This window comes from Poecile atricapillus, chromosome Z, assembly GCF_030490865.1.
Source record: "Poecile atricapillus isolate bPoeAtr1 chromosome Z, bPoeAtr1.hap1, whole genome shotgun sequence".
NCBI lineage: Eukaryota > Metazoa > Chordata > Aves > Passeriformes > Paridae > Poecile > Poecile atricapillus.
This window is the reverse complement of record NC_081289.1, coordinates 73,354,870-73,375,084: the sequence shown is the minus strand read 5'-3', so window position 1 is coordinate 73,375,084 and position 20,215 is coordinate 73,354,870. Positions and strand designations below refer to the sequence as shown.

Here is a 20,215-nt window from a genome sequence, read left to right as displayed (position 1 = left end):
ACAAGATGAGCACTCTTTCTGAAACAGCTGATCACAAATAGGTTTCAAAGCATTATTTTTAAGGGCCCACAGAGGTTTTCCTTAATCTCCAAAAACAAGTTTTTGCAATAAGGCACACCACTGTTTACAAGGACAGTTAGCTCAGTTCTTAACAGAGCCAAAATATGTAATGCTCACAACCCCTCAGTCCAGTGTCATGTCAAAACACCACAGACATATTTTGTGACATCAGATGAACTACAAGTACTACTGTACCATCAAAACGCCTAAGTTATTGTTTAGTCTGTGTGAAGACAAAGGAGCAGTCCTAGAAAGGTGATTATTTTTTAGCTGGCAGATGATTCTTACCATATCTTTAGCAAAAACCCACTTCCTAACTGGAAACTTGAACATCCTTTTAAAAGGAAAATCCCCATCTGAGGCCATATACCTTGACTAGACAAACTATACCATAACCTGGTGAAGAGCCTCTTTCATCTCAAAACTGTTGAGACTAACAACTGCCATCACTTTATTATCTCAATGCATGTACACTCCAGAATATCTGTTAATGTACTATAAGGAAACATAAAAATTATGAGACACCTTTCCATAGAGCAGTGCTCTAACCTTGAACCACAACAACAGAAAGGGAGAACAGCAACACTGCACTGATAATGGTAAACAACAAAAAACAAACAAAAAAAACAAACACTGAATCTGAGAAGCAAAAATCAGTTTGAGGAACTACAAGGAAAAGATCCTCACGAACCCCTCCAGACAGCATGGCCCATGGCAGAATGGTCAGTTGCTGTCAGCCTAATAGCAAAAGGAAGTTGTTTCCTTGTCATATGACCTTGAAAACACCACTTGACCTCTTTCCATCTCAGCTTCCCCACTTGGGAGCCAGAAGAAAACAAATCCTTTCCTTTCCCTAAAAAGCTCTTGGAAGTCCACAGAGAAAAGCATCCCTAAATTGCACTCAAAGTCTCAGTCTTGTAACCTCTGCTCAATGTGAAGTACAATTTGAAGCCCACTGTAGTATGAAGAACGTGTCAATGAAACTGTAATTTAAAAATGATGTCTTGATGAGTAGAGTTGCTGCAAGTATAACAAGACAGAAATAACCACGATACAAACTAAGCAATGCATCTTCAAAACTTCCTGGACACAAGTATCTACTTCATATCCAATTCCCCGAAGAAACAAACTTGCCTCAGACTCCTACAGGGCACTCCCTTCTACCCTTCAAAGCAAGATTATATCCACAAATATCAAACAAGTACATAGACAGCAAAAAGCTGTTGAGCTGTAGTTTTTATTTCTAATAGACATGTATCTGCTTAGGGAAAAATAAGGGAACAAAGTTGCTTGTATAACCATTTAAAAACCCTGCTCCTGTAACAACTCAGGATCTGAGAAAGAGTACCAAAAGCTTGTTTCCCACGCAGATCTGAACCAAATTAAAAGTGAAGATAACAAAAGGAAGATCCATCCAGAATCTGTAGTTCTAAGGAAATGTTTGTTTTAAAATAAAACACATATGAACTTTTACAAACTATACCTAGGTGCCAATGCTGAAACACCAACTAAAAAAAATAAAAATAAAAATAAAAAAAAAAAGTCTATGCATTTACATGAGTACATTTAAAAGATTTAAAATAAAACATTTGTATTTCAAGGTTAGAGTGTCAAATGCCAAAGCATGACAGAACATAAAGTATTTCATGTTCTGTTTCATTAAAAATTAATAATATAACATCCTTGGAAAGCTGTAGAATAGTCATAACGTGAATGTCCCCTGAGCAGTTTAAAAGGACAGAAGCCAGGACTGAGTTGAAAAAGCCATTTCTGCCATCCTCCAGCTGTGAAGTGGACCAGGGCAAAGAGGTCCAGCTGAAGGCTCACCCAGCAAAAGGCTGGACAGGAGCTGCTCTTCATGCACACAAACACTTGTGCAGGCACAAAGGCAAGGGAGGGCACCATGGTGGAAACCACTGGCTAGGAGAGAGCTCTGCAGTTCCTTGCTTTGCATTTTCAAAGGCTCATGGAGCTACAGCACTGGGGTGTGGCTTCATCGTGTACAAACTTAATCTTAAAGGAAAAAAAAGAAAACACAGAAAACAGGCTGCTACAAAAAGGGAGATTCTCCCTTCCCTAGGTTTTCTGCTGTGCAGTGTGAGTACCTATGCAAAAACATTAACTACTACTTTTCTTGTCAGATCCACATACTGTTCCCACTGATTCCATGACTGCTCTATGGTTAGGTTCAAGACAGAGAAGGAGAAGGTGGAAGGGATTAAATATTCAGCATTATACCACATTCAGATCACATAAAGAATGGCAGGGAGCCACACCCTCATGTTAAACTAGACAGTTCCAAACACTGAATGTCATGCATTCTTGGAAAGAAGTTTCATCTTCAGACTCTTTCTTTCCCATGGGACATTTATTTTATTAGACACTGCACAAACCCTTCACTTTCAGGCTTTAGATTCATTAGACTAACCTTAGGACTATCTTTGCAGATTACTCTTAACATACTCTGTGACTGCACACTTACTTCACAAAAACACATATGCATGCATGATATACACACCCACATCTGCACATTGAAAGTTAAGGTTTTTCAGAAGTGTCTAAACTTAGACTTCAAAGATCCTACACAGGTACTGAATTCCAGCGTCACTGTGATTTGCTTACTCCTCTGGGCTAAGCATGGATTTATAAGCCTATCTGCAGGCAGTTGATTCAGCAAAGCTTGACAATTCTGAATACGTGTAGACCTGGTAATACCACTGATTACAGCTGAAAATATATTGTTAAATGGAAACTCCCTCTCTCCCCACTACACTCCTTCAGGTTCTCCTTTCCTCAGTTGCTTCACCAAGCTTCAATGATTCAAGCTAAAACAGGCAAAGGCATACAGATTTTTATTCTTTGGATGTCTGAGGTAAAATTGGTCAGCCCTTACCAACTATAAATTTTAGAAGGACTAATTTCTTTCTTTCTTTGTGTTTTCTCTCTCTCTCTCCTTTTTTTTTTTTTCTTTTTTTTTTTTTCTGATCCAACACTGAAAGCACGTTCTTACATTGCTAAAAAATTCATGTTCCCGGCTCTTCTAACAAGGACTTCAAGTGTTTGCGACATGCCATCAGCTGTCGTCAGGCTTAACCAAACAGGACCAAGTTAAGGGCCTTTAGAAAAATCTCAGTTTTCACATGCTCTGTCAGGGCTCATTAGCGCTTGGCAGATGACCACTTTGAAGAGTTCATCCGCGCCGAGCGTGCTGAAGTGGCGCGGGAGCTGTTCCCACCGGCCGGGTTACGGGACACCGTGCTGGGGACGCGGCTGGACCTTCACCCCTGCGCTCGGCAGCTGCTGCAGGCCCGCCCCGCACCGCTGACGCCCGCCTTTTCCCGGGAGAACGCGTCCCAGGGCAGACACGGCCCAAGGCAGAGGGAGAGGGGAGTGACTCAACACGGGTGCGCAACACCCCGTGGACACAGCCGCCTTCTTCTCTTTTTTTTTGCTGTGGCAGGTACAGAACAAAACCTCTGCGCCGAGCGTCCCAAGTGCCACGGGGTGGTCGGCACCTGCTCGCTTTAAGTCACTATCCCGATGTGAAGCCTCCCAGAGCCACGTCTGCCCCACCGACGCGCGTCACCCTGATCCATCTGTCCTTTGCGCGACCATAAGCAAAGTTACGACCTTATTCCTTCTCCTTTTTCCTGCCGCCGCTCCCTTCCCGGCTACCGCAGCCGGGAGGCAGCCACCGCCGGACAGCCCCGCGGGCTCTCCAGCATCGTATTCCGCAGCCCCGCCGGCGTCCTTACCTTGATGCCTTGCTGCTGTGTGGTCAGGGTCAGCTTGGACTCGTCCAGGAGCAAGACTTCGCAGTAAAATTCCTCCGGGACAGCGCAGAAACAGCCCATGCCTGCTGCGATGGGCGAGGGACGAGGCGGGGAGGCGAGAAGAGCCCCGGGCGGTGGCGGAGAGGGGCTGAGGCGAAGCCGGCTCTGGGCCGCGCCCGGCTCCGCGCCCCGGCTGCGCGGATGGAGCCCGGCGGCTGCTAGGGCGCACCGCCCAGCCCAGCGGGGCTGCCCGCCGCCATCCCGCCGAACAGCCTGGACGGGGCTGCCGGGCTCCCTCTGTGCGAAAAAGGGGAAAAAGACAGGCGGCTTCTTTAGGAAGGATCCCAGGGCGCAGCCCTCGCCCGCGCCCGGCTGTCACGGCGGCTTCCCCGCCGCTGCCACCCCGGGGAGGTACTGAACCGCCCACCCGCCTCGTCCTCCGCCCCGTCCGCGGAGGACGATTCCGCGCCTCCCCTTTGTGTGCAGGAGCGGGGCTGGAGGAGTCCTCTCCTCCGCCGCCGCCGCCGGGGCGTGGGGGTGGTCCCCGCCCGGCCAGCGCGTTACCTCCAGCCGCGGAGCCTGCGGGCGGAGCGGGGCGGTGACAGTGCCCGGCCGGCGCCGGGCTGCCTCCCTCGGCTGCCCGCGGCTGTGCGGGGGGGGCGCCGGCAACGCTCGCCTCCTCCCCGTCGGGGGCGGAGGGATGGAGGGAAAAGAGACCCAGCGGCCGGGCAGCCGAGCGGGGCTTCCCGGAGGCGCCTTTGGGGCGGAGAGGAGCGGACGGCACCTGCCCGGCACCGGCACCTCGCCGCATCATCGCAGGGGTCCCCACTGGCGTCCCAGGCCCGGGTCCGGGCCCTCGCTGCCCTCTGCCGTGGAGGGGGGAGATGATCCCTGCCCCGGCGTGCGCCCCTTGGTTGTCCCCGCGGCCGGCGGGCACCGCTGCCCGTCCGGCGGCCGCGGCCCCGGTCTCCGCGGCAGCAGTGACCCCTGCGGGCTGCGCCGGCTCCGCTCTGGCGGGCGGCACCTTGGGGAGCGGGTTGAGCATGTGACAAAGAAGTGCTTCAGGAGACACCACGAGTGAAGGGTCCAGCAGAAGCTGAATTTTTGAAAGTGCCCTAGGTCGGAAGTCTATTCTCCATCATGCTGTTAAATACTGAGCTTGCTACAGGTATACGCAATTTACAAAGCAACGGCTCCGTAGTATTAAAAACAAAAAAATAAATTTTTAAAAATCAATTTTAAAAATTGAAACCAAAACCCGATCATCAAAGAAAAGGAGGAGCATGAGAGAACCTCCAGCTGCTTTTGCAGTTGCTATAATTCCTGGAGCACGCAACAATCTGCCTCTACACTTTCATTGCTGCACATACCTATACTCCCAGATTTTTCCCTCTCAGGTAGAAGAGGTATCCCACAAGTGCCTGTGCATGTATGTAAATCTGTATGAGTAAGTCGTCCTATTGAAGAAGTTTGCAGGTGTAAATTTAAGAATATGCAGAAGTGTTTTTCTTATGGTCATCAACTTCTTCATGCAGCATAAGAGAGGGGCACAAGGAAATTACATTGACAAACTCTGCTGGGCATGTAGGTAAGTCTGCTTTTAAACACTTGTCCTAAATATAACCCTGCTGCTCCCAAAAAATGTCACTCTAATTTTCATGTTTGAACTTGGACCTTGGGGTGTTGGGATCTCCGTATCTATCCTGTAGCTGCAGAAACAATATTGCATGAGCACTGGGAAGATCAGGACAAAATCCACTATATACATTAATAAAAATAATAGATCTTTTGAAAGATCTAGAAAAACTTACATAGCTGAAGTTAAAAAATTCGAGTTCCTACCCTTTTTTCCTGGGCAATATGTACCCAATGAGAATGCCATCCAGAAAGCACAAAAAAATTAGGAAATTTACTAATGGCTTTCTAAACACATTTTTCAAACCGTTCTTGAGCCCCTCTGACAGCAGACAATTTTCTAGAGAACAGATGGTTCCTTTCCCCCTCTCTTTAGTCTATTTAGATTCATATATCGTGCGCATTGTGACATAAATTACCCCCTAAGTCAGTTAAAGTCATTATATATGTGCAAATCACTGGTTAATCAAGAGAATCAAAAGAGGAAGGTCTCAGTGAACTCAAAACTGCTTCAAAATCTTTAATTATAATTTTAAACATTCATATAGCTACATTCACAATCCCAAAGCTCAGCAGTTTTGTCAAAACTACTCTGGGTTAAATATTGCTTATAAGCTGTCCAAGTGAACTATTTAATGTCTTCACTTTCTGAAGATACATTTTGCGCTGCTGCACATTAGCTGATTGGTCCATGGGGAAAATACAAAAGTCATGTTGAGCTGATGCCAGCGTTCAGAGCACAGAGAAGTTAACTCATTGAACTTGTCTCTTAGCCAGCTACTGCCAACTGCTAAGCACTTGATAAAGCAGCAGTACCAGAACCTGCTACTTGCGGTGAAAACCTGGGAGGGGATTCTGAACTAAAAACCTGAGAAAATCTGCCAGGGGAGCAGAGGAAGAGGGGATGGAATAGATGAGATCTATACTATGAATCACTATGAGCCCTGAGAAGCTCAGGAAATCACATCAACCAGGGGGAAAAATGTAGGCACCAGTCTTTCCTTGGATCTCCATGTTACAGAAGACCAGCCCTGGCTCAGTATCAAGACCAGCTCACAACTCATGAAGATCCTGAGGTCTGTTTTCCAAATCCACTAGGAAACTGAGCTCCTTCTTACTTCTCTCTACAAGAAAAAACACAGGTCAAGCACTGCAGAGGGAAACTTGTTGACATTAGCTCTCATCACACAAACACTTATATGGACATGTTTAACTCAGGCATGTAAGTACAGGACCAGGGCATAAAGGCATTTTTGTCCATTGCCTGTTTGATGAAGCAGTCAGCAAACTCACTGCAGCCTCTGTGATTTGGTATACCCTGATTAAAATCTTCAGTTTTAGCTGTAATGCATTTACATACATACTCAATGAGGTTGTACAAACAAGGCACCACAATGGCACCACAAGGACTCCTATACATGAAGTAACCTATATCCAAATCCTAACATACCAGCAATTAGACTGCCCAGAGGATACAGGGTGGCCTATCTGCTTTCTCCCTCATGTTTACAGTTTTTCTCATAAATGTTTTTTGGCAGAAAGTTGATCATGAAGTAAGAGTTATGATGACTTATTTTAGTTGTTACCTATCACTATTATCCCTTGATATGTAGGGATGCAATTCCTGCATCTTATCCACATGGACTTCCAGGGAATGAGTGAAAAGTTTAAGGGAAGCACAAAGCAAGTTCTTCATTTTTCTTTACATGTAAAAACAAGTCTCCTGGACTCAGTTCCCCACTGAAACAATGAGCAGAGAAAAAGTACTGACGTCTAATGCAAGAATATTAAAATGAAAACAGAAACAGCACATAATCTGGGCTACACATACAACCCTGAATGCATCTTCCATTAAAGAAAAAATTCTTACTGAGACAACTGTTCAACAGTTATTGTCCAGTAGGGTCTCTGGTCTTTACAGGAAAAATAAGGTACAACTCCCTCAGCAGCACTGAATTGCTCTGGCTTGGAACTGCCCACCTGTCCAGACCTCAGCCCTGCCACAGGGGTTCTCCAGAGCTTCAACATGCTATTAAGAACTCTACTTATTTGTGGTTCTTCCACTCAAAAAGGAACAAAGCAGGCAGTGGAAAAAGAACACTTTCCAGGTAGCATTTTACAGTATTCAGAGGCAAAAGTTTTACAATGGTGCATGAATTGACATTCTCATTTCACTAATGAAAGGCTTTACCTAAAACACATTCAAGGATGCTGTCAACTACTGATTTGTCTGGATTCCGTGTTACTACTACACATTAGACATGTATGCACCCACAACACCATTAGAATCTATGGTCAAAAACACTGTGAAAATAAATTTATTCAGATATTCATCAGTTTCATATTTCCTGCAAAAATGTTAACATTATGCTCTACACAATACATTTAGAGTCCTTCAAGTAAGACATGCCACTTAAGACCACTTAATTACAAGAAATGTTACAGAAAGGTCAAAGTTTAGATATACAGTGCAAGGATAACATAAAAAAACCACACAGGCACAAAACAAAACAAAAATCTTAGAAGGCCACAAAATAAACTTTCACTGATTGCACTTATTAGTAATTCTGTAGCAATACATACCTTGAGGTCCTCTGAACTGACATGGGACTGAGTGACAATCAATTATTTATTTTCTTTAACAAGACCCCAAAAGATAGAAACACTGCAACACACACTTAACAATCAAGGAAATAATAAGCATCTCTCATTTGCTGATTTTTTAATAAGAAAACATGATATTAACTACACCTCCTCCACTCCAAAAAAATATACAAAATAAAGCTTTCACAATATTTATTGTTTATACATCTAAAATTAGAAACTGAAAAATCTCTACACTTTTATCAAAGCAAGAAAAAAAATCTGGTTTCAGCTACTGTTTATTGAACCTAATTTTGTGTGTGATGTGGTTTTACAAAGTATCTGTCAAGACTTTGACAAGTTACCCCTATGCAAAGAAGAACCAGATGATCCTGTTTTATTTTGCTTATGCTTAGCTTCCTTGGCAGAACTTAAATTAGTTTTAATAGTAAAAGTAATTGGGCGGCAAGATATAACAATCTAACTCACCAAGAGGAAAACAAAACCAAGCTGTCTCTTCATGACTTCAAGTCATGCTCTGGCAATTTAAATGGTACCTTGTAGCCCCAATCTGCAGAACAAAACAGAAGCTGTGAAGGATTGTGGATGTTAGGGAGGTGATCTTCTTGCAGAGAAGAGTTTTTCAAAGAATACTGCTTAGTGGATAAACTGTCACTTTTCTTAATAAAGCACAACTTATTAGAGTAGATCCATGCTTAAACACAAAAAGGAGATTATTGTCTCCAAACAACTGCACTTTTCCCTATCCCATTAGAATAGCTCCAGATGTGCATCTTTGGGGTAAGACAACAAACAATGGAAAGCCAAAACCTGTATCTCAGGGAAATGGTGCTATGCCTGTTTCAAGGCACCAGATACACTCTGACATTCTTGTAGAAAGCAGTTGCTCTGATTACACTTAGTGAAGCCTTTTTTAAGACAGGCTGGCCATGCTGGCTGGCAAATGACAGGGGACTCGGGTAACCAGTCTGCTTCCTTTTGTGTGCCACATTGTCCAAACACAACAGAAACCACGTTTGTAACCATCACCTCTTCTTTTCCTCTCTGCCACTTTCTGGATTTCAAGTTTTAGAAATCCTCAATTCTGTTCCACTAGATTAATTAGACAGAGGTCTACAAATGCCATGGCAATAAACCCAGGGACACAATAAACATAAGCAATGACCTAGGCAAGGGAAACACAGGCTGAGAGGACTTCCCCCAGCCAGAACTCCAAGCCAGGTCAGGGAGGCAACCAGTTAAGACCTCTTTAAGAGTGACATAGTTGTCAATTAAGACCAACATTTTATACAGGAAGCATAAAAGAAAATGTTTATATATACAAGCCATCAGTAGGAAGTTCTGATGGAGAAAACAGCTGACTACTTTTATGTTCAATAAACTCACTACTGTCAACTTTAATTTTTAAAAATTCAGGTCCAATTTTTTTTTTTTTTTACAGGTATTTCATTTTATCTCTCTTCTGATTCTTGGTATTACAGATACATTCTCAATTGAGATCCTCAATGCTAATCCTAAACACAGTTTCTAATTTAAACTTGCCTTTCTCATGTAGCTAATATCAATTTATATTGTTGTGAGATGTATACTAAAACAGTATCAGCTGTAGTGCAGCAACACTTCAAGTTTTGGACATTCTGAAAATCTAGAGATTTTCTAATACAATTCGTGTGAAAGATAAGCAGTGCTCTTTAGCTGAACTCTAAAAGCAGAAAAGCAGCAATTGTCTGGAGAACATCACCTGTTGCGAACTATGATGAGATGGTGTGGTGATGAGATGCTGCAGGAAATTGGAAGAAACAAAGCTTTTCTTCAGTGACTACACTTATCTATGTTGATTTTGAAAGCAAACAGATTTAAATAGCTCCCTGCAACTGATTAAGGAACTAACCAGGTTGTCATATATCTTGTAGACTCAGATAATTAATATGAGGAGATACAAGCTAAAGCATGACAAATGTAGCCTGGTATGTCTTTCTTTCAAATTTCCTTTTGGCAGATGGATGAGAACGATTCCCTCAAGCTCCTACACAGACCTCTGGTTCTGAATGGTGCTGAGCCTTCAGAGGGACTGCTCCATTTCAAAGTCAGTCAGGGCCACTAAACTGCCTAATTGATTTTGTGTTTATCACATTCCCTTCAATATGGGGGATGTATATTGCAGAAGACAGAAATTAATTCTGATAAAGCATATTTTCTGGAATGATTAAGTCAGGCTGAACAACAGGGCAATATGGAAAGTTTTCCCTTCTTCTGGGAGTTTCTAAGCATTGTTACACGTGACTGACATGCTTCTGTGTATATCTTTTTTTAGTCTTTGATTCTCTCCTTAAGACTTGAAAAAAAAAACCTTAAATGGGACTTACATGGGACAGGAAGTCCCTTAATAAAGCAAGAAATTTGCAGAACTCATCTTGCATTCAGAAAAAAAATTATCAGCACACAGTGTTTTTCAAATAAATGGATGACGTAAATAAGAGCATTTTTAATGTCCTGGTACTAAGGCCTTTCATATTCTCATATGTATGTATGACATAAGCTTCAACAGTACAACTATACGTACTGCTCTTCATCAGTCTATATAATAGTCTAATATTCTACCACCCCACTTCCAAGTTCAAATTACTTGGCTATGCTGGCTGAAACAAAAGAGGAAAAACTCAATTTCCAGCATAAGGGACAAGAGGGGAGTATACAAGAAGAGTGCAGGAGAAGGAGAAAAAAGAATATCTGGGATGAAAAGAACTGAAATGTAAGTAGACTGCACAGAGGTGAAAGCTCTAGAAAATAAAAGCAACTATGAGAGGCACATCAGAAGCGAGAGAAGTAAAAGGAAAAGTGGAGGAAAAGAGCATATGAACTGAAAAAGAGAAAGAGGATGAAAGTATTATAAAAATGCTCTAAGCAGGAATTGCCTCTGTAAGAGCTGGGCCTGCCAAGCAGGGACAGAGATTATCAGATGAGGTCATGAAAATGTAAACAGCTTTGATGGAACTGAAGTGCAAATGCTTCTTGCACAGGTCTTATCCTTCAATGCAACACTTTGCCTTGAAGGCAACAGGAATGTGGTCTAAGCACCATGGGTGTTCCTCCCCTTCATCTGCTCCCACAAACCTCCTGTGCTCCTCAAAAACCAAGCTGCACTCCTAGTCTGGCTTCCTACCTTGCTGCACAGTAAAACACAATTTTTAAAGGTATATTTCTGGTGCTTCCAGCAGGGAACTGGTAACCTGTCTCACTGTAACTCCTACTAAGCACATGGGTTAAACAGCAAGCCATGCTCTAGGTTGCTCATATAATATTGGTTTGGGCTTTTTCAGTGTTTGGAGATTGTTTTCCCACACACCTGAACATAAAAAATTAAGCAATTGCTCATGAAGCCAAGTACATTTCTATACTTTGAAAATAAAAATGGCATTTTGCCAGCCTTGTAGAACAGTGTGTCCCACTTTAGATGCTCACAGGCAATCCTGAATAAATCAAAGTGTACGCCCCTTTTTAGCATGCTAAATATTATGTACAAATTGATTACACCATGGACATTAATTTATTTTTAAGGAATAAAAGTAGGAACAATACCATTTACACAGCATGTAAAATGCAGTACTATTCTAATATATGCATATTCTCAAACCCACCACATTACAGAATAGCACAGATTGTCAGGGACTGATACAGCAGTGCTCCAAGGATATAAAGATTTCTATATTTATAGAAATGCATTTTCTTTACAAACTGATAGTGCTTCATACTCAAAATACCAAGTTCACTAATAATTTCCATTGCTGCTAACATTGAATGATCACAATGAATTTTTGATTTGCTTGTGCATGTATTTTATATCACATTCATGCTGTTTTGATAGGGTCTGCATTCCTAGGATCTTAATTCATTGTCAGAACAGCATACCTGAAATACCATTTTGAATGTCTGTGTATTCATACCTTGAAGTCTATTAACCCAACTGATGCTTGTAGCCAAGTTCTGTACCATTCCTTGCATGTTTATAAAAGGATGTTTGTACAGGCTATAATACTAATTTTTCCATTTAACATTGTATTTCTGTTTGCTGCTGTCTGTACCATCAAAAAAATAAGTAGAAGTCTTTTATTTACACTGCTCTCGCAATAGAGGTATAAAGAAAACCAAGAAGACAATATTGAGTGTGTACTAATCATTACTAGTGACCCAAGGCTTTTTGTAAAAGATTTAAGGACTGGCAGAAGAGGCAGACATCTGACTGAAAAAATTTTGACCTTTTCAGAAAAACACTTGGGTCTTCTAAATTGATTGTTTCATCTACTTCCTCTGAAGCTTTCAAAGAAAGCATGGAATCAGCATGACGTTACAGGACAAGGGTCCCATTTGGGGAAATAATGTAAAAAATACACCCAGTAAGATCTTGTTCTTTCCTGTGTGATCCCTCTGCCCTTGGAGCAAGCGCGTTTAGAATGCTGCTGAGCAAAACTTCTACCAGGTAAAAGTGTCCAGGTCTTGGCAGGATGTGCTGCAGGAATGGCCACTGGAGAGGGAGGAGGGTCAGCCCCACACATGGACCCACAGTGGACCCGCTGTGAGGCATAGCCAATCCCTCAGCCAAGACAGTGGTGACTCTGTAATAACACCTTTAGCAACATGGAAAAATGCTGCACAGTAACAGAGAGGACTGGAAAAAATCTGAGGAACAGCCCTGCAGACCCCAAGGTCAGTGCACAAGGGGCAGTGCTCCAGTGCCAGATCTGAGATTCTCCTGCTCACCTTGGAGGAGACCATGGTGCAGCAGCCGTGCCCCTGCAGCCCAGGGAGGGCATGGGGGAGAAGAGATCAGCACTATAACCATGGAGGAACCCACACAGATAATGCAGAAGGTCCCAGGAAGGAAACTACAGCCCATGGAAAGCCATTCCAGAGGGGCTGTTGCCAGTGTAGGGTAGCCCACACAGAAACAGGTTTGGTGGCAGGATTGTGACTCTGTGGGGGACCCACACCAGAGCAGCCTTTTCCCATGGAAACAGCTGGAGTAATAGTGAAGACTGGCATCCTGCGGCAAGGACCCACACTGGAGCAATTCATGAAGGTCTGTATCCCACAGGAGGGACATGCTTGAGCAACAGAAAAGTGAGCAGGAAGGAGAAGCATGAAAGAACTGCTATGGACTGATCCCAGCTCCTATTCCTTGTATCCCTGCACTGCTGGAGACAGAAGGAAGTAGAACTTGTTGCGGTGTGGTTTTGCTCATAATAGTTTGTTCTATTCCTCCCTGTAATGTTAAGCTGTATCACCCATCCCCCACAGGGAGGGAAGCAGTCCCACTTCCCTAAGACCTACCCCTTGTGGAAATCAGAATGGTTTGTTCTGTTCTCCCCCTGTGCTCTTGGTTTAGTCCGAGTTGCACCTACCCCCTAAATTGTCAATCTCTCCCTGTCCCTGCCTTTAGTTCTAGAACCTTCGTTGTCATCTTTGTATTCCTCGACGCCCCATTGGATGATGTTCACTGTTCCCTCCCCCTGTATCTCACTGTATTGGTTTCTATACTGGGCCTTATGTTCCTCCCCTGTATTCCCCTGATTGGTAGAAGTGCTGTACCTTCCCCCTGAACCGCCCCCCTATATAAAACCCCTTGTATAACCTGTTCAGTTGCCTTTCATACCTGGGCTTTCTGGGTGACAAAATCCTTGGAAGTCCACACAGAAGGCCCATCTCATCTATGTTTCTGAGTTGATCTGCGGTGACTGGTTAGGGATTGCAGGGCCCCGGGGAGTGTCACCCCTTGTTACTGAGCACAGTAGAGAGTGCCACACTGCGACAGAAATGAAGGAGAGCAGTCAAGCCCGGGAAGAAGCTGGAGAGGGCTTTCAGGTTTTGTCTTTGTTTCTTATCACGCTACTCTATTTTTAATTGGCAAAAAATTTAATCAATATGCCCCAAGTCAAGTCAGTTTTGCCAATGACACTAACTGCTAAAAGATGTCACCAATCATACCTTGACGTATTAGATTTTCATCGTATTTTCTGCCCCTGTCCAGTTGAGGAAGGTGAGTGAAAAACAATGGGCAGACACCTGGCATTCAGTCAAGGCTGCCTCACCAGAAAACTAATGATAATTCACATGGTACCAACAGATATCTTAGGATGTTGGTATCAAAAGATAAGTTTGGAAAGGGTTTCAAGGTATTTTTAGGTCAAACTCCAGCTTAATCAGCTGTGAGGCCAGACAGTTTCCTCAAAACAGAATTCAGCCCTGCTTTTAAAACCTCAGATGTTGGAGACCACACAGCTTTATACTCACAAAGGTAAATGAAAGCCATCAAGGCAGATCATTGTCTGCATCTATATGAATATGCACAAGACAGCCAACAAATCAGACACCATGTTAGTGTGAATGAGGTTTTTAATACACCATGGTTCTCCAGCCACAGAGCACTCTAAACACATAACTTCATGAGCTTCTCGAACACAGGGTATCCTGGTGCCTTTAATACAGGACTCATACAAGATTAATCATTTGACCATAATCACGGAGAAAACTCATTAACACTTTGATGTTTATTTGGCCTTATGCAAGAGCATGACCTTTAAGTTCATGAAGGAAATCTGAACAACTGAACAGTTGCTGGGTTTTGAGATTATTCAAATACCTACAGAACAAGCCAATATCTGCATTTGTCAGGGACCGTCCTGTATATTTCTTCATAGGCATAGACATACCTGGTTAAAGAATACTGAAAAGCTATTCAGTTATAATGAAACTGCTAACCTTGTCAAGAATTTGATTGCTGGTTAGTTAAGACATCGAGCTTATTGGGGACAGCCCTTAGGAAAGTTCCCCCATGTAAGCTATTTACAGATGTCCCTCTTGGTTCCATTTACTCAGAACAGCTTGCTTTAATGAAGAATCATTTTGGTTTTGCTCTTCATCAAGAGGGACTGGACTGTCACTGCCCTGGAGGAAAGATGGCCAGAAGACACAGTCCTTGAAGGCAGTGTAGTGCCAGAATCCATCCTGTGAAGGCTGGCTGTAAATAAGCCAATACCCACTCAAACAGGCCCATGCATATTGAGCTTAGGACTTAAACTGGTGGCCAGAGAAGATGGTGATTCTTTATCTGGGGAATAATCTCATTTCTTGACAACTACTGGAGTGAATACAAGGGCTACAATGACTCATGGGTCATCCCTAAGAAGTCTGGTAGCACTGAATTGAAAGAGAGATTGCTGAAGTCATTGACAATTTAAGAAATGTCTTCCAACTGCACAGAGAATAAGGCCAGAGCTCCTCACTGATTCTGAAAGAACTGATTGTTAAAATATAACAATGTGTGATCTGTAGTTACACTGAGGAGACAAAATCCTATTTTAAGAAGTATGGTTTGGAATATGAAATAGTTGCAACATCTCATAATGAACTTACTTCAGTTCACCATCTATTAGAACTATTTATGTATGAAATTGGCAAAAGTGACTATATATAAACTGTAAATGGTGATCACTGTCTTCATTTTAGCAATGCCTATGTTTATTCACCAACTGCTCCAAATTTGAACATAACATTATATTGAAGAATCCAGAATTAAAATCCTGTATTTTCTAAGTAACATCTACAGTTTGAAATTTATCTGAAGTAACCAGACCTTATAATGTCAAGATTTTGTAAATCGGATTCTTAAATGCTACTTATTTCATTAGCTGAAGGCATTCTAAAGGCTCCTGGAATTACGCCACTATTTCTACTGGTTTGGCATTGCCCATTGAAAAGTTTAATTTAAACAAAAGTATCTTTCAGTAATCAGAAAGTTAATGTTGCATTTATTGAAGAGTTGAAACATGATGCTCTGTTTCTTTTTAAACTTCTTTCTTGGGTTTACTTTCTATATATTACAGGTGATTTATGAATATTTACACTGGATGATATCAATATATTTCTTTTTAGTATGCCAGTTAAATTATGAAATTATTTATCTTGTTGCTTTTTCCGATTTGTAAAATATTCTTATCTTTTTTCAGCTTCCTTTACATTTTTCTTTTTCTTGGTTTGCTTAGGATATTCTTATTCCACTAAGTAATACAAATTTTACTGCTTTTAAACCCACCTCTTTTGATCTTATTCAGAGGCTCCTTCTCTACCTTGTGACATGCTGAGAAAGCTTTTTCCATGTATTTTCTTACTGCAATCAACACATGTTCCAAAAAATACCTGCTTTATGATCATCATTGCCATGTACTTGTCAGTATGGAATGATTCTTAATCTACAGCTAATGTAGTATGCTAAGAGTAGATGGTGTCCTAAACATAATTCTATCTTTTAAACCACTGTTTCCATAATTTTCCCTATTGAATAATTTACTAACAACTTAATCAGCTGTTTGAATGAAAAATGAAAAGTTCCTTTAACACTGATAAACTGGATGCTCAGTTGTTTGTGTTTTTTGTCTGGAATGAAAAGTAACTCTTTCATATAGCATTTACTACAGAACATCACTACTTAATATTTTGTGAATTTTGAAATAAAATAAGTGAAGTCTTATGTACTTTATAGTGTTCTTTTAAGATAAGAAAACAACTGTGGTGTAATCCCCAAAGATAGAACAACAACACGTAAAGTTAAATGCCTCTCGTACCAGTCATATTTTTCATGTGAATTTGAAGATTTCATCACAAGGCAAAAAAAAAAGTACAAGAGATGATGTGGTTCCGCTGGAGCCTGGGCTAGCTCTGAGACACTCCAGCTCTGCACCAGGAGTGGGGAACAATCTGGCTAGGGTTTGATCCTAGAGCTGAACCTTTTGAGCCACAAACTCAACAAGGGCAGGGTAGTGACCACATCAGGATCAGGTAAAGGAGAAGGAGGAGGCTCTCTGTTTGAGGTTACAGGAACAGGTTTATGGCCAAAGGGGATCAGGAACAGAAGAGCCCTGAGCACTGCTGTGCTAGGGATTCTATACAACAGCAACTCAATGGGAGGGTACAAACAGACAAGCAATGAGGAATCCAAAAGGGAGGAGTAAAGGGAGGGGACCCCTGTTCCAGAGCCAATAGGAGTAAGGGGGGAAGAGGGCAGGTCACATAGGACAATGGAGCCTTGAGGGTTAGGGGATTGACAGGGAAGGGTCCAGAACAAAGGGCAGGGTTTACAATGATGGACAGAGAAGGGTCTGGAATAAGGGGCAGGGTTGTGGTGACAAGCAGGGAAGATTCAGGAATAAAGGGTTGGGTTTAAAATGAAGGGCATGTCAGGGGAGGATACAACTCTTATGGGTAAACCAACTTGGGAGGAACAGGGGGGAGTCCAAGAATGGACCATATAACTGACAAACTTAAACATACAGCTACAAATAAACTTATACACCCACCGCAACATCTCCCCCTTTCTTTTTTAAGAAGAGCTAGGTTGGCATGCAGGATTGGTGGATACATCAGAAACCCAGGAAGGGGGGAGCCGGGACTCGAGATTTTGGGGAGAACCTGGAACATTAACTTTGGGGGAGGAGGATGTAACACAGGTCACAGTGGTCAAACAACATTGTTTCAAAATTGAAAACAGAAAAATAACAACAATTGAAATAAACCAAAGAACTGTTTTTATGATGGAAGAGAGCCACCTTGTGAGTCCCCATCCTGAGAAGATGTTATTGAGTGTCACCGCGCCTGAGTTTGCTCAGCCCAGGCTTGCCCCTGGCATGGCAGCAGGTGTGTGGGCCATGCCCAGAAAGCCTTGCAATCAGGGGTACATCTGGCGAGTTGCGTAGGTCCGAGTAGCACACTCTATGGCTTTTGACATCAAAGTAAGTGCTGAGGACTGGGATAAAGGATGGAGAGGAGCCTTTGGTGTGAGTCCCAGAGAGCTTTACTCCCAAGGAGGATCAGGCACCAAAGATCCCAAGCACAGCCGTGCTCAGGACTTCATACAGCAGCAACTTAATGGGAGGGTACAAACAATCAGCCAATGGGGAACCCAGGAGGGAGGAGCAATGGGAGGGGATTACAATGCAGGGACCAACAGGGATGAGAGGGTGGAGAGGATCGGTCATGTAGGCCAATAGTGCCTTGAGGGTTAGGGGATGGACAGGGAAGGGTCTAGAACAAAGGGCAGGGTTTACAATGATGGACAGGGAAGGGTCTGGAATAAGGGGCAGGGCACACAATGATGGGCAGTCGGGAACTTAGGGTGATTGGTAAAAGGAGAGATTGACAGACTATTCTGGAACAAGGGGAAGAATATCAGGATGAATGGCACAGGAGAAGGGTGGGGAGAACTTAGAGAGAAACCACCCCATTTCAGAGGAAAGAAATTCGGGGTCAATTGATATAAATAAGCCCCACCTGCAGTCCACGTTCTGCAAATGTTCTCTCCAGTTCTCTCCAGCCTCTGTTCCAGGCGTTCCGGTTCTGGGCCCCTGCCGAGCTGTTCCCTCGTTGCTCCTGTCCGGCTGTGCCCGGGGTTGGGGATGCCCCGGCACGACAACCGAAGTTAAGGGACTTCCAACATGGTGACCGGAGGCTTCCCAAAGTGGCAGCCGGGAAGGAGGACCTCCCGAAATGGCGATGGGGGCTTATGCAAATCAGCTGCTGAAAAACACCACCTTGGACAAAAAACCCAATCTATGGAGCATCGGAACGCTGAATAAAGAAACTGAGAGCAATGCCCTAAGGTGGGGATCAAGGGACACTACCCACCAACTCCACTTTCCTCGCCATGACCGGAAAGAGACTCGCTAGAGGTGACGCCCCTGGACTTTCGAGCCAAAGGGGACTCCGGGTGTACCCGCGAGGACGGAGATCCCGGCTTGGCCTACATTGCACCCCGTAGGCGTGGCCTACATTGCACCCCGTACGTAGGCAGAGCCGCATTCCTCCTCCTCTGAGTCGCTTCAGGGAGCGCCGGCTGTGTGCGCGCGACTCGTCGGGCCCCCACCCAAAGCTGATTCAAATAAAGGCTTTAAAACAGGAGAAGAAGGTCTCCTGGCCCTGTTTTTATTATCAACCATTAGAATAAACAATTAAACAATTAATAATAAAAACACACCACCACAATTTCCCCTTCTTTGTTTTGTTGAGGGAAAAGGGTGTGCCAGGAATCAAACTTCAGTGCCAGTTTGGGTTCCCTCCCACTGTGTCTCAGCCATTGAAATGGTGACCCAGGAGGAGAGGGTTCCCTTAACTAATATGCGTTTAAAAACTCCTAAGGCAAATACAATTAAACAAACTATAACAATAAATCATAAAATGTCCTTTGAAACTGAAGACATCCAACTAGACAAACCCCAGTCTCTGAAAACTTTCCCCAGCCAGTCCTCTGTTTCTTGTCTTATATCTCCTATCATCTTCCTCATCTCCTGGATTGTTGAGTGTATGTTCTTGCTTTTGGTGGATAAGTTGAAACAACACAGCCCCTCGAAATCTTCACAACCATGCCCATGCGCTAGCAATAAAAAGTCTATGGCTGCACAGTTTTGGAGAGTCGCTTTCCTGGTCATTTCCTCGTCTTCCAGGAGGTTCGCTATAGCAGTTGAGGTAAGGTTTGCCTGCCTAGTGACCCAACATTTGAGGTGGCCCAATTCTCCTAAGGCCTTGGCTGCCATTACCCAAGGAAGAATACAGAGATGGCAACCTTCTTTGATTTAGACCAGTGATAAATTTCGCCATCACAATGTTCATCAAGATTTATTGCACCCTTTCTTCTAATTCTTGTCTTTTCTTTTGCCGCCAAACTGGAAGTTTGGGTCATGCTGGGCAAGGACAGGGACAACTGCCCAGGGTGCATGGACTTCCTAATAGACAAAGAGGCCCCAGGCACGGTCTCCACAGATAAGGAAAACCCCTTTAGGTAACTGACAGGGGTTTCCACTTTCTGTAGAAGACCAGCTGGTTTTAGCGAGGGAGGGACACCAGAAGGAAGCATTAAAATTCTTTTTGCATTGGGTAATGGTATCATAACTTTCTTTATAATAGGGGGACATAATCAAAATGAATGCAAAGAGATGCAAGGGACGAACCTAAAAGTTCAAATTCTTGAAGTTCTTTATCATGGCGGGGGAGGGTTTTGACCCAATTGCTCCAAAGAATTAAAGGGTTGGTGACAGGGATGCATAACTTATAACTGGAATCACCTCGAAAAATCATTTTGTACAATTTCGACTCTAAAT

The 20,215-nt window shown here is 43.3% G+C and overlaps 1 protein-coding gene across 1 annotated transcript in view; it reads right to left on the bottom strand.

Annotated features, from left to right (window-relative positions):
- EPB41L4A (erythrocyte membrane protein band 4.1 like 4A) overlaps positions 1–4,289 on the bottom strand; it is a 126,012-nt gene extending 121,723 nt beyond the window's left edge. The window contains exon 1 of the mRNA XM_058827262.1: positions 3,816–4,289. Within this exon, the coding sequence (XP_058683245.1) occupies positions 3,816–3,914 (99 nt within the window). The 5' untranslated portion in view covers positions 3,915–4,289. The remainder of the gene's footprint in view (positions 1–3,815) is intronic.
- Between the last annotated feature and the right edge of the window lie 15,926 nt (positions 4,290–20,215).